The 14,465-nt window shown below is 44.1% G+C and overlaps 1 protein-coding gene across 13 annotated transcripts in view; it reads left to right on the forward strand.

The window, feature by feature from the left end:
- LOC125015447 (membrane-associated guanylate kinase, WW and PDZ domain-containing protein 2-like) overlaps positions 1 to 14,465 on the forward strand; it is a 76,481-nt gene that overhangs the window by 13,055 nt on the left and 48,961 nt on the right. For 11 of the 13 annotated variants that reach the window (XM_047597333.1, XM_047597323.1, XM_047597322.1 and 8 more), the window contains exon 2: positions 7,937 to 8,053. In XM_047597333.1, the coding sequence (XP_047453289.1) occupies positions 7,937 to 8,053 (117 nt within the window). Of the gene's footprint in view, positions 1 to 3,458; positions 3,478 to 5,718; positions 6,578 to 7,936; positions 8,054 to 14,465 lie in introns of those variants that run through there. The other 2 variants (XM_047597331.1, XM_047597330.1) reach the window with 2 other exon arrangements.

Consider the following 14,465-nt stretch of genomic DNA (forward strand, 5'->3'; position numbering starts at 1 on the left):
GTTATTGGTCCAAATTACAAGACATAAAATAAACTTTGCATCAGTGGTGACACTGATGTAGTTATATTACAGATGAGTCAATAAGAATCTTATGAAAATGATATTTGTATATTTACCTGCACCTTAATTAAGGTTTAACTTGTTGTTGCTTGGCTTTTATTTTGAATGGCACCGTAAACTGACAGTGACAGAAAGTAATATTTAGCTCTGAGGGATGACATCATTTCATTATATCTTCATAAAAAATGATGGGAAATTTTAATGAATTTATTTGATATGCTATTTCAGTTAAGCTTGGTGTCGTTTGTGTTTTCAGTTTGAGTTACCTCTTGATGCTGGTTTGCTTGTATAAAATATGTTGCATGTACCGTAACCGGGAAAATACAACTAAAAAACCAACTCAGTGGCTTCAGTCAAGGCTTTAATGAGATCAGCTTTAGCGTTAATCACGATAAAAATGTTGAATTAACTTCAGTAGTTTCAGCTGCCTCTTTTTCCATTGTCATTTCACTCTCATTGAAATGTTAATGTTCCTATCTCACATCCCATAATAATAACAATAATAATAACAATAATAACTATTATTATTATTGTGATTTAAAATGGTAATTGTCTGGTGCAAATTTAAACCCATGTTAAACCCTTTGTGTATAGAAGAAGTGTGAATTGGGCTTCAGATACACAGTACAGCCATAACATTATGACCGCATAGCCTATTATTTAGTCTCCTTTTTGCTGCCCTGACCTGTCATAGCATGGAACCATAATTAGACCTTGAACTTCTTCTTGTTCCTGAACCATATTCTCTTTGTGGCAGGGTGCTCTATCTCCTTGAACGAAGGGTGTTATAGCGTTTAGGTAGGTGGTACGTTTAAAGTAACATCCACACTAATGGCAGGACCTGAGGTCTCCCAGCAGAACGTCCCCCAAAGCGTCACACTGCCACCGCCAGCTCTCCCTTTTCCCACAGTGCCCCCTGCTGTCAGGTTTTCTTCAAGTAAGTGACGTGTACACACCTGGTCATCTGTGTGATGTAAAAGGATGTGATTCGTCAGACCACAACACCTTCTTCCAGTGCTCTGAGGTCCAGCTCTTATGCTCACACACACACACTGTAGGCGCCTCAACTATGTAGATGCACTTTGTGTTCTGACATCTTTCTATCAGAACCGGCATCAACGTTTTCAGCCATTAGAGCCACAGTAAGTGGCTGTTGTACAGTGAGCCTTGATCATCAATCACACTGTTTTGATTGGTACTGAACACTGTAGACTACAAACACCCCACACTCATGACCTTGCTGATCATTTTGCCGCCCCGTGTCGAACATCAACGCCAAAAGTATTCTGCCAACTGACAGGTGCCGTGATAACAAGATAGTTATTGTTACTGGTGTTATTCACATCACCTGCCACTTGTCATCATGTTATGGCTGATTGACGTATGTTCCTGGTGCTTATAATCAGTGTTCGTGGTTCACCCTGGTTATATTCGCTGGAGATGCTTCTGTGTTTGTCCAGAGAGTCATGAAAGAAGCTTGAGTACAACTGGATGAGGGATGAGGTGAGGATAATATTGTGCGAGTGTGGGTTTCAAAGGTGCCGCTATATATATACGCTGACTCCTGCACTGTAGTTTTGGACTCTTCTGTAACCTACGCGACCTGCTGTGGGAGTACGGGAAAGTTATTGATCACAGAGTCTGTCTTCGAGTCTTGTTCTCCATGACAACCGCTCTGGTAGAGTACCACTTCACCTCAGCTCTCCCCAGACGCCCCCAACATCAGCTCAGATCTCAGCCTTTAACTGGCCTCTCGCTCTACCCGGTGCGGTGGTGTGTGTGTGTGTGTGCGTGTCTGTGTCACTGGGATTTGTCCAGGTGTTTGCGGTGTGTCACTATTCCTTACAAATGTTATGACGGTTTATTTGCATGCCAGTGTAAACATGTTGCCTCGTATTTGTGTACGTGGACGTACAGTATGAGTCTTGAGTTTACTTGCCGGCGTAAATTCCTGAAGCGTGACTCCAGGGTTGTTTGCGCTTAAGAGGTTAGCAGTTAAACTTTGTGAGGAGAGAAACTCTGAGAATCAATGTGGCAAGACTGTGCTTCCCTCCTCTATCGGCCTCCTGGGAGAGTGGGTATGTCAGGCCTAATTATGCCTTCCCAAATCAAACAAAATGGCTCCTGTTGGTTTATGCTCCTTGCCGTAGTAGAAAGTAGTGCGTTGCACATAGCAAAGACGAAATCAAATCATTCTTTTTTCTTTTTTTTTTAAGGTGAAAATCGGGTCAGTCAACAGAAAATGATTCGAGAAAAGATTTGGTAATTAGTTTTTGGCCTGGCATGGAGTTCCTCAATTATGAGGATTTGTGCTGTAAATTGAATATTTGTGTGCTTGGAACCAGTAGATGGCCATTTTATAAAGGAAATAATTATTATTAAATCAAATCATAAGCAAGAGAAACTGTACAGTTTCACAAAGATTACATTATAAGAAAACATCAAAATTCCAGTTTACTGAGGTAAAAGAAGAATAATGATACACTGGCAAAATGTATGTAAGTATTATACAATTATACAATGAATCCTGGAGAAACTGGTGAGTTTCCCTGATATGATGTTGTTGTTTTTTTATAGAATACCTGCCTTCTCATTTTCCTCTGATCATGTAGTTTGCATGCTGGTTAGCTTGACCTCAAGCTGGATGCTATTTTTCAAAAAGCAGATTATCAAGATAAATGACAGGTGGTTGAGTTTGAGCTTGACCTGCTGAGGGCACCGAGGGCAGGATTAAGAATTCAGTTAGCTGCCTCTTGGGGGGAAAGTTGCATTATTATCAGTCCTCGCAACTTTGATGTTCTTGCTCAGTAGATTCATCCATATACATGAATTTGCAGAGACAGAAAGATCCAGGAAGCTGTTTATTATTTAAAGGAAATCAAATGAGGAGTGGTGGTTTAGTATTTTTTCAGGCATATATCTAAAAATATAAAATCAGTCATCTTAAATTACAGGACATCTCCACTGAATGTGTGGTATCTATTTACAAGCGAAGCGACAAGTATTCTGCAGTGACTTTTATGGTATATTTTGAAAATTGTATTTTGAATGCATTTTTAAAGTAAATTAGTCTCTTTTACCCTTTAACCATTTAATACCTGAATATCCACCTGCGCACAAAAAAAGCTTGAGGTTTTTGAATTACCGTAATTCCCCGATGAACAAAATTCTGGAAATTTCATTCTGGAAAAAAATGCTATTACGGTAATATTGACGCACCGCTGCTAACGGCTGGAGGTCGCTGAGCAACGAGCGCGGAACTCCAGCAAGAGAGAGATGTTTGGAGGAATTTGTTGGTAAAAACTAAGTTAGTTATACCCTCGAGATGTCACGAAGATCTTCCAGGCAAAAGCACAACCTCTTAGTGTTCAGCCACACTTTGAATATCGTCGATAGCGCAAACCTTGTGAGTTAACGGTAAGCTAGGTCAAGCTAGGTTTAGCGGATCCGTTCAGTTTTAGTTGGGTTAACTCTGAGGATTCAAGTTAGATGGGTCTTGCTGCTCAGAGGGAACAATAACAACAGGGCCTTTGCTCGTGTAATGTCAGCACAAGCCTGTGGCTCTGGGTTTGTTCTTGTTTTGATGTTTCTGCCAGGGACATTAGTGGAGGAGCAGGACCTTATTTTCAGCAACCTGCATTGAACTATGGTTAAGATAGAATAAAAAATATATTCAAAGTTAAGCAAATATTGCACCAGAATCCACTTATCACATCTGAATCTTTTCATATCCTTTATTGATTCAGTTTAGCGAGACGTGTGATTGGAAGCTATTCAATTAAATTAAAGATTTCCATCTTGAAAGATGAAAGGAGCAGAGTTTATAACAACGTGATCATTGACTGGTGTTGTTGTGACATACAGAACAGTTTTTGGAGGCACAATAACCAACAGAGTGATGGAGCCGCTATAGAATTAATATTAATGGGCGACACCTGACATACACTCTCCAGTTCATTAGGTACACTAGTGAAAGCAAATGGATTCTCATTTAACAATCTGGCACCAAACCAACATTTTTCTGTTATTTTAAACAAATAGATAGATAGATGTTTATTTGTCCTTCACAGGAAAATTGGTGGTCCATACAGCCAGGAGAATACAAACACATCATTCACAAAAAACTGAAAATGAGACACATGAGATATATGCCATGTATCCTCCCATAAGAATAAGACAATACCACCACATATACATGCTACCACACATATCCAACTAACACATTACAGTCTTTTTCCTGCTACAATCTTCAATTTATCTGCCCTCATCTGTTGTTAAGGACAGATTTTGGGTATTTTATTTATTTATTTATTTTTTGCTGTTCTCCTTTGCTCCTTTGATATTTTCTGCTGTGTTTGAAATGGCAGTAGCACAGCCTTTGTCAATGAGGCTTTGTATGAGTATTTCTTGCTTTTTTTTTTTGCCGCACGCTGCTTTGTCACTGGACAAAAGACACACTCGAATATATGCTGATTTGGGGGCATTGTGGAGGCAAACAACATAATTGTAAGGTTGGAGTCTGGCTGCTGCGCTTTGTCGCTCAAAGCGGTGGTATCTAATCTAAATCTTTTTTTTCCTGTGAGCACGCTCACATCAAGGAGTAGATATTTAGGATTAAACATTTGCTTCTATTTCTAATATGGACATGTAGTGTTAGGTAAATCAACAGCTGTGTGCACAAATGTGCTTCTTTTGTGTTGCTAAGCAACAAAGACATTAGAGTTAGTTGTGTATGCTGTCAACCATCTATACGTGCTGTTTATTTCCAGGCCTTCTTTTGTCGAATAGAAATCTACATCCCAGGTTAAACATATGGTTACACTCTTGTTTGTATTGTAAAGATTCTGCTCTCCCCACATTTGGATTCCCTGCGCATACTAAACACTCAGCAGGAACTCGTTTAACTCACGCAGCAGTAACCGAACAGACACATGTTTATGAGATATTGAACATATAAATTCAGCGCACAAGCCCTTAGAGACCCAAACTGTGCTCGAAATCGTCTGCATTCCTTCACTACTCCGTAGCAATAGGCAGTAGCGAGTGGTTATTGTCATCATTTTATATCATCGCTGATTGCCTTTGAGTCCCTGAACTGCGGTGTTTGCCTCGATAAACTGCCTGGCGTCGCGTTGCGAGTTGTGCACATGTCGTGGGCTCGTTTGTTCCTTTCGTGGATGTTTTTTCAGGGCAGTGTGTAGCGGATATAAATAAAATGGAGGACAGTAAATGTGTTGCACTACATCATAAATCGGGAGTGATGTTGGACACATTCCCTGTGTACCATCACGTAATAAGGTGGAGGCTGCTGTAGTGGAGGGAGTGCCAGCAGCTCCGGCATCAGTAACAGCGGCTTGCGGGCAGCGGGGAGGAATGCGACTTCTCCGAGCAGGAGCTGCACTCGTTGCTCCCTGTGCTGATGAGTCTGTGATTAATCAGGATGTCTTCTTTTTTCCCCTGGATGTGTTACAGTTATTGCGAATCTACAGCTTTGAAGCAGCCAGCCACGAAACAAGTTAACTGAGACGAGAGTCGCCAATTCAGAGATTGCCTAATTTGTCCTATTGGAACAGTTACACCGGTAACGTGTCTTTAAATAGACCCCTCCTCCACACTCAACTGTGCCCTGGGCTCGGAGTACTCATATCAGGAGCATGTGTGCGTCTCCGTGTTGGTGTTTGTTTACGTCTTCTATTTTGACCAAACCTTGCTGAAGAAGACGCTCAAGGCATCTTCACTGGCGTTTGCAGCTGTGAGCTCATCAGCCTTTTGTGCGCTCGTGTGTGTGTGTGTGTGTGTGTGTCTAAACTCCGTGTGACATATGCCGCTGCCGCTGCGTTCCACAGTATTTCTCTGGAGCCTTGTGACGTTAACACAAGGTCAAATAGGGAGAGCATCTGGTCGGCGAGATGAAAAGTATTTGAGGAATGTCAGGGAGCAGCTGGATGCACTCGCACACATGCAAAAATATGGACACACGTCTACAAATGCTTTCACATGCATAAACACTCATTTGCTACAGTCACTCAATGTCTCTCTGTCTCTCTCTCGCTCTCGCACTCACTTCCTCTCACGTAAATGCATTGCAGTGCAGTGACAGCGGCAGCAGATAGGGGTCGCTGTATGACCGCGGGAGCCGTCTGACCAATCCTCTGGCAGGTTATTCGGAGCCCGGCTTCCCACTGGCACATCTCCTCTTTTTTTTCTCCCGACGGTCGTCGTCTCTCCTCATCTATCCGCGTCTTTCTACGTTTTCCCATCCCCCCCCCTCTCTCCCCGTCCTCATCATCTTCTCTGGGATTAAAATTGGCCGCGGCCGGTTGCCGTGTGCTGGAGCGGCACTGGAGGAGCAGAGGCAGGAGGAGGGAGAGAGCGGGGTCTCGCCGAGGCAGCGGAAGATGTGCGGTGGTTGGTGGTTGCGAGGCTAGAGGACGCCTGGGAGGACAGGCGGTCTGTGGATGTATACCTGTGGAAAAAAGGACCGCTTTTGTCAACATCTGGGCCAGCTGCTGATAAGGTGCCTGGGCTGCACTGCCTTTCTCGGTGCCGTCTGCCTCCCTCTCCCTGAACGTGTATTGGTTTGCATGTATAAATATGTGTGTGTTGGTGTTGCATGTCAGAGACGTGGCCTATGCCTGAATACAGAGCTGTGTGGTAGGATGTGTACCCGTCTGAAACCGCAACAGTCCTAATAGCGTTAATCAACATTTCATTTTGTCTTCCTTTGTTTACCGGCTCCTCTCCTCTCCTCTCCTCTCCTCTCCTCTCCTCTCCTCTCCTCTCCTCTCCTAATTCATAGTGCTTCACAGATTTGCTAAAATGGTGTCAGTTTGCATGAGATGTCACACCAGATGGATTAATCATTTCAGAAGTCAGCAGTGTCAGGGGCACACACACACACACACACACACATGCTTGTATCTGCACAATATGTGCAGCGGTGTCCAGGAATGAGTTTCGTCTCCAGTGCAATATGTTCCCTTTGACAGGTAGGCACTGCATTAATCTTAGCTGGTAGGCCGAGGCACTGTCGACTCAATTTGGCTGGAGGTCACTAGAGTATGCATCAGCGAGAAGACGCGTTTGTCGTTTTGTAAATGCATGGCATGTAACCTCATCCCTCCTGCTGTCAAATGTGGTAGTTTTGCATAAGGGATGTTGCATGGAGAATGAGATCCCCCTCCTCTCATCCTCGTGGGCTTCTTTTGGTCTGAGACCGGGAGGAGAAACTATGCATGGACGTTATCATGCAGCGTGTGCTGCATAGATATGTCGCCCGTTGTTAGTCTTTTGCCTTCGCTTGTGTTGTCATTTATTTTAACTGTGTTTCACTTCACTGATTTAACGACAAGAAAGACAGCTGGTACAGCAAAAAAAAAAAAAAAAAAAAATCAGGGTAGAGAAGAGGAGGAGGAGGTTTGAGTGTCCTCTGTAGCCTTTGTCACCCAACCTGCTGACTCCACACATTTAGCCCCGAGGGAATCACAGGTTTACGCAATTACCATGATCTGTGTGTGTGATTGCATCAGTAGCCTTGGCTATTTTGCTTCGGTGTGAAAAGCATTGCAAGCTTTCAACCCGGTTGAGCCATTTTTGGAAGCTCAGTGTTAAAATCATCTTCATTTTTTTTTTTTACTTGGAGTTGTGTCTTCGGAAACTTTGGGGTCTACGCTACAATTTAAAAGTTTTGTGGGTGTTTAACGGTCGGACCGCTGCTTCTTCTCCTGCTGGAGTGAAAACTTTCTGGTTGTTGTCCGTACACTTGAACCACGATTCACGCAGGGCCACTTAGAGTATCCGAAAACAAAATGTCTTGTCGTGTTTGTGTCATAAATTATGAACCGATACTCATGTCTTTCCTTTACTCTGTTTTTAGGTGGGGTGGTTGACAAGGATTTGCGGCACTACCTCAACCTGCGCTTCTCCAAGGGCTCAGTGGACCACGACCACCAGCAGATCATCAGAGACAACCTCTACCTCCGCACTGTTCCCTGTGAGTCCCCCTCCGTCTCTGGCCTCCATCATTTTCCCTCCTTCACTCCTCTTTGATCTCCTCCTCTAGGCTGCCTCGCGTTCATTGTCTCTCTCAAATATCGCCCCCCTTCCCTCCCTCCTCCATCTCCCTCCTCACAGCTCTATTTCCTTCTCTTTTACTTTTCCCTCATCGCCCTACGGGATGTTGCCCTCTAATTTTTTCATCGCACACATGCTCTTTCTATGTCTCTCACCGTCTATCGCTCCCTCTTTTTCCTTCAGTCGTCCGGCTGCCGAGCTCTCAGCCTGAGGTTTCCACGGCAACCACCCTCTTGTCTCGAGGCTTGCGTTGTCGTGATGCCCTACCCCCTTCAGCGCACACGCTATACATGCACAACACACATAGATGTACAAAAGATAATAAGACGTCACCCTGTCGGAAGACAAATGTTTATGTTTCCAGACAAATAAATAGTCGCCTCGTGTCTGTGGTTCACTGTATACGATGAACATGTTGTTGCGCTCGTGGCTTTTTCCAGTTGGGACCGATGTCATTGCCGTTGATTGACATTGAGGGGATATCACCCTCAGGAGGTCCGCCTTCTGTCAATACGCCGAGCGGCTCGTGAATCAGCCCCCGTCGCTTGACTCTGCAAATCACACGTTACTCCCTTTTCGTGCGTCACGTGGATCGTTGCGCTTTGATTGGAGGTTCTGTTCTGGTGCGTCTGACAGGTTTTCGGTATCCTCCGTTATAACCCAGTTCACAGCACAGGTAGCGGAGTGGGCTAATTTTGACGTCAGCGATAGTTGTTTTTCGCCTTGGCTGAGTGCTCCTACTATACTAGATGTCCTCTGCTGGTGCGTCGGGCCGCTGACACAGAAGTGATTGTTTAATACGATCCCACAGCTGCACAGTCCTTGAGCCTCCCTCTTTTTCCTCTCGCCCTCTCTCCTGTCTTCTTCGTCTCTTTACTTTCGCTGTCTCACGTTCCCCTCGCCTCTCCTTGCTTCTCTGGCTCTTTGATTTCTTTCTCCCCCCCCACCACACACTTACTTGCCTCTCCTTTCTGCTACCTTCCTCAGACTGCTGGCTGGGTAATAATGCAGTAAAGACTGACTGACAGGGTGACGGCTGAGGTGATGGGGACTGGCTGAGACTTCAACACTTCCTGTCCCGTTGAGGCAGAAGTATGGCACGTGTCCGTTTCGGCAGCGCGAACCATAGTTTCGTCACCGTGTTTCTATTGTGGCTGCCTTCCAGACATTAATGCGAATGGAAAGACAGTTACTCTGATGTGTGAGCAGTTATGACATCCCTATAATTAACTGCCGATCACTTAACAAAGCTGATACAGTGTAATGAAATTTATATTAAAAAAAAAAAAAAAAATCCAATTCATAGCCTCGGAAGCTTTTAATGAAGAATATTAGAAATCAGCTAAAATACATTTGGTGAATTCCCAAATTATTTCTTTTAATCTTACCCATCTCTCTTTGGTCAGTAGGTCACCTGTGCGCACTGTGAGGATGTTACATGACTTATCACGTGACGTATGAGCAGGCATTGCCCAAACATCAGAGTGACACAGCATCAGACGACTAAAAAGCGGAGACGCTGGTCCTGTGCGTTTGCGCTGCTCGTGCCCGGCGGGCTGTTTGTTGTTGTGGTTCGGAGGGTTATAAAATCAGTGTTTTTCTCCCTTGTCTGCGGCGCTCTGGCCATGCTGTCAGTGCGGGTCTGTCAGCTTGACAAGCAGACGCCACTCTGCATCACAACATGCTGTCAAGGACGTGGGAGGATGTGTGTGTGTGTGTGTGTGTGTTTGTGGGAACGTGTGTGTTCATACAGCTCGAAGACTCACATGCTGACATCAACTACTGCATCCCGTTACATCATTCAGCTCCAGGATTGGCCTCTCCCCCCTCCGAAAGAATAACTGAGTGTGATGATTTGCTGTCTGGCATTAATAACTTGACTGTATTTTGTGTCTGTGTGTGTTTGTGCGTGTTTTTTGTTGCTGTAATTTATTTATTTATTTATTTATTTATTTATTTTCGCTCGTACTATCACACTTTAGCCAGCGCTTGTGCCAAATGGTGGCTGGGCTACCACTTCAAGGACATATTTCCACCATGACGGGGACAAAGGGTCACTGGAGAATACTAGGTTATTAAATTAAAAGGGATAAACCACAGCGCGAGAATAAATCAATGATGTTGAGCAGTAGGAATCCAAAAAGGCAGATCAGGAGAATTAGAGATGTGAGAGAGGTTTCACAGATTACAGGCCGTTCTTGTAGTCTAACTAACTTCTAAAGCTTTTGAGCTGCGAATGTTTGCAGCGCAATTTAATTTAAGCGATGACTTGACCACATCAGAGCCTCCCCGCTACCTGGCGTGGAGGAATTTAGAGAAGTGTTTCCGATGGTTGTGTGAGAGGGGTAGAAGGAGAACATCTGGAAAATTGAAAGAAGATGATGGATGTGGATGTGAGCAGAGAGGCTCTTCAGTGAGCTGGGAGAAATGGGTGGAAGGCAGGAGGAGAGAAGGTAAAGAATAGGAGAGCAGCAGGGGAGGGATGGGGGAAGAAGAGTGGACGGAGTGAGGAACAAGTCGATGTAGGAGGATGGGTAGAGCTGTGGGGAGCAGGAGGGGTGGACGTGCTCTGCATGGGGGTAGAGGGAGATATGAGGGAGCCTCGTAAGTCATTCCCGGGAGAACCATCTCCTTCCCTCCACTCTACTCAGAGGCATCAGTAAAAGGCTCTATAAATAGCCTCAACAGTAAGCAGCACATTTCTCTACTCAGATAGCCTATAAATACATGCAGCTTCTGTCACTTCACATCCGTTGCTCTGGACGCATGCTACCCCGCAGCTTTCTCAGCCCCCCGACAGGGATTCCTCCTTTGTAGGCTGCAGAGGAGGAGCAGAGGAAGATGAAGAACGTGACTACAAGGTGCTTAGGATGGTGATGGTGATTGAGATGACGGACGCCTCCGGTAGTCGTAGTCGGTAATGAAGATGGTGATCTAGCCGATGTGGGGGAAATTTGTGGAAAACGATGAAGTCATTTTAAATGCGCGGTCCTCTTTAAGGAAGAAACAAATACGTTCACTCACTTGTCAGTTTATTAGGTACACTAAAGAAACCAGTCCATTAAGATGTAACAGTCCTGCACTAAATCTTAGTTTCCCGAAGGTTGTGGTGCTCTGCTTTGTTTAAAATAACACAGAGAGCTGTTGATTCATCTGTGTTGCTTTGTAGTACTGTCGAATTTTATTGTGTTGTACCGACATATATTTCTATTATTTTGACAGCCCCATTTCATTCAGTGGGCTCGGCCAAACTGCAGAATCACCTTTGTTTTTAGTTCAATCCAGTTTAATAACACCACAAACTACATCCTCCAGAATTATCATACAGTTAAATTAACACATTTCTAACACTGTTTCAGTAACAGTCACGGAGGCTGATTTAATGCAGCACTGTCATGATAGAATACACGCTTTTTCTCTCGTGTACCTCATGATTTGACGGGTAAATACGCTTCACCTTTGCACACACAGTCATTACGTCTTATGCGTTTTTTTTTGTAGCTGTCTCCCTGATACAAAGTCAAGTATATTTTTGAGTGTATTGTTAATATTAAAGCAGTACAGTCTTCTTACTGACAGTGACTGAGGCGTTTACATAGGTGTGTTGTTTGTTTTTAGCACAAGTACAGAAATTTATTTATTTCTCTGTAGAAATATTATGTCATGATACGAAGTGCGAGTAAAATCATTTGTCAGGATTAGTTTGTAGAAATGCGCGGGCGGATCTCTTGCTGTTAATTAAACTGGATCATTTTAAACTGGTCCGTGTACACCGATCAACATTAATACCACTGATAGTAGAAGTAAACAACACTGACCAACTTGTGACAATATAATGTTCTGCTGGGACATATATGTGGACCTGGCGTTCATGTGGATGTTACTTAGACACGGTATCACCCATTTAGACCAGACCAGACACCCTCAGCCCGTAGCAATGACACTCCTTGACGGCAGCAGACATCCCCAGCGGGATGCAGCCTGACGCAGACACACACAAAAATGGTTTAGGGACGACTCAAAAAACACGAAGAACAGTGCAAGGTGTTGACCTGGCCTCTAAATTCACTAGATTCCAAACTGATCAAGTGTCCACAGAGAACCCTCCCCTCAACACACAGGACCCAAAGGCCCCCACTAACAACATTGTGTTCCCACAAACATACATGCACAACATGGACATAAGTAAAGGCAGCAGTGAGAGTATATATGTAAGTATGAATGGAGGACTGGTAATTTGTATAAGACTGTATTAACATGCACGTCTGTGCAAATAAATGTGTCTGAGTAGTGGTGGTTCCAAACTATGTGCAGTTAACCGGGCATTTTTACAAGGGAACATTTAAACAGTGACATTGTACAGTCTGACGGCTGTGGGGACAGAGGACGTCCTGAACCTGATCAGTGTATAGCCGGGTGTATTTGTTATAAGGACACTAAAGGAAAAGCGAATACGCAGCCTCACCCATAGAGTTTATTTTCTTGTCAGTAGTTAAAATGTGCAACCATTCAGCTTTTCACAGACTACTTTCACGCTCTTGCAACCTTTTGGCTATTGATAATGTGCAGTCAGATGGACTCTCACTTTAAATACACAGTGGCTAAATCTGCATCTCCAAACGAGCGCTCAGCCCATTCATCTGCGAAGATTTCCTGAGGAAAGGAAGCTGTCACTGCAGTCAAAGTCTCCCACTCCCATCTGTGTTTGATTTTTAATTTGACTGTTCCGAAATTTAACCAGGAATAGATGCAGTGGTTTCTGTCGTTGGAGCAGAATCGTTTTAGTCGTCAATGGTTAAATCCTGTTTATAGATTACTGATTTAATCACGCTTAAAGCGGCGTGCACGGGCTTTACATCTAATTAAATACTGTGACTGATGATGATGAGGCGAAGGAGGAGGAAGACGAGTAATGACAGTTACTGGAGGATGTTTGTCATGATGATAAAAGTTCAATGAGGTGATTGAGATAACATTCATTCTTGTGGGAAAATAATTGTGTATGCACAAAAGCGCACTGTACTTGTAGGAATGTACGTATGTGATTTTTTTTTCTTTTTCCCTGCTCCTGCATTGATTATTCTGTTTGTGTGTCGGAATTTAATAGACTGAGCTGATAAATGAATCATGGGAGTTTTAGACCCTGCTCTCTGTTAGGATTGTGCGTTATATATATGTGTGTGTGTGTGTGCGTGTGTCAGTGAGAGAAATACATATCCCCCAGGGGCTCTCTCCTTAAAGGCATGATTTGCCTACTGGCTTGCTCTTGTTAAAGGACTGGCTGACATGCTTTGATGTGGTTCTGTGCTCCCTGCAGTTTGATTGGCACGCTGGATTAATGTTGCTCCACAGATGAAACAAACTGCGACGGAATGATATGAATTTTATCAAATGAAAACAGCAAATATTGAACGCGATTAACGAACTGGCTACATTTGCGAAAGCCACGTTTAGCTCTGGACAGGTGTCATCTCTCCTCGGTGTGATCTTCTCACCCAGCCGCTAATCACTGAATTAGGTTCTTCTGAAGCCTTTTGTGTCCGTGTTCCCGTCTGTAGTTTTTACTTCTCCGCCCTCTCGTCTCGGTCTGCGGTGTTTCTAAGATCAGAGTAATGTGTGTGATGAGCGGGCTCGTCCGGTCAGTGAGCACTGACACCTCAGAGAGCTGTTTACTCTGCTCAGTCTTCATCCCGCCACACAAACGTCGCACACACACACACACACACACACACACACACACACACGCATTCAGCTGCGTGGTGAACTCTGCACACCAGCTCTGCGTGCGCGGCTCATCTTGACCCTCACTGTCGTCCCGCGTCAGTCAGCTTCGCAGACTAATAAAGGTGCTTTTCAGCCTATCGCGGCTGATTTCCATCAACACAGGAAACACCTCGGTACAGGGGCAATTTCTCAATGTCGCCGCGGCACCAGCTCCGCCAGACGCTGATCCGTCGAGAATCGCTGCTGTCTTCACATCCTGAATGTCAGATACTTCATGGGAGAAACTTTATTTGGAGTGCTGGTGTGGCTCACGATCTAATCGTTAAAATATCAGGTTGTAATGTCAGGTTTAGATTCACAGCAATGCTCCAAATGCCCAAACACATCAAATATGTCAAGATGAAGTCAAAACAAAGATGCTGAAATGCATTTAAGGTAGAGCTGGGCGGTATTTTTTTTTGTTATAATATGAATTTTTAACATACTGTTATACCGGTGTGTTTAATTACACAGCGTTCAGAACGCTGTGCCGCAAGACTGTTTCAGACTGAACCATTTTCAGTATAGTTTTTCTAAACACACACGTCACTAAGAGGTGTGGTGAAGAT

Source organism: Mugil cephalus, chromosome 10, assembly GCF_022458985.1.
Source record: "Mugil cephalus isolate CIBA_MC_2020 chromosome 10, CIBA_Mcephalus_1.1, whole genome shotgun sequence".
NCBI lineage: Eukaryota > Metazoa > Chordata > Actinopteri > Mugiliformes > Mugilidae > Mugil > Mugil cephalus.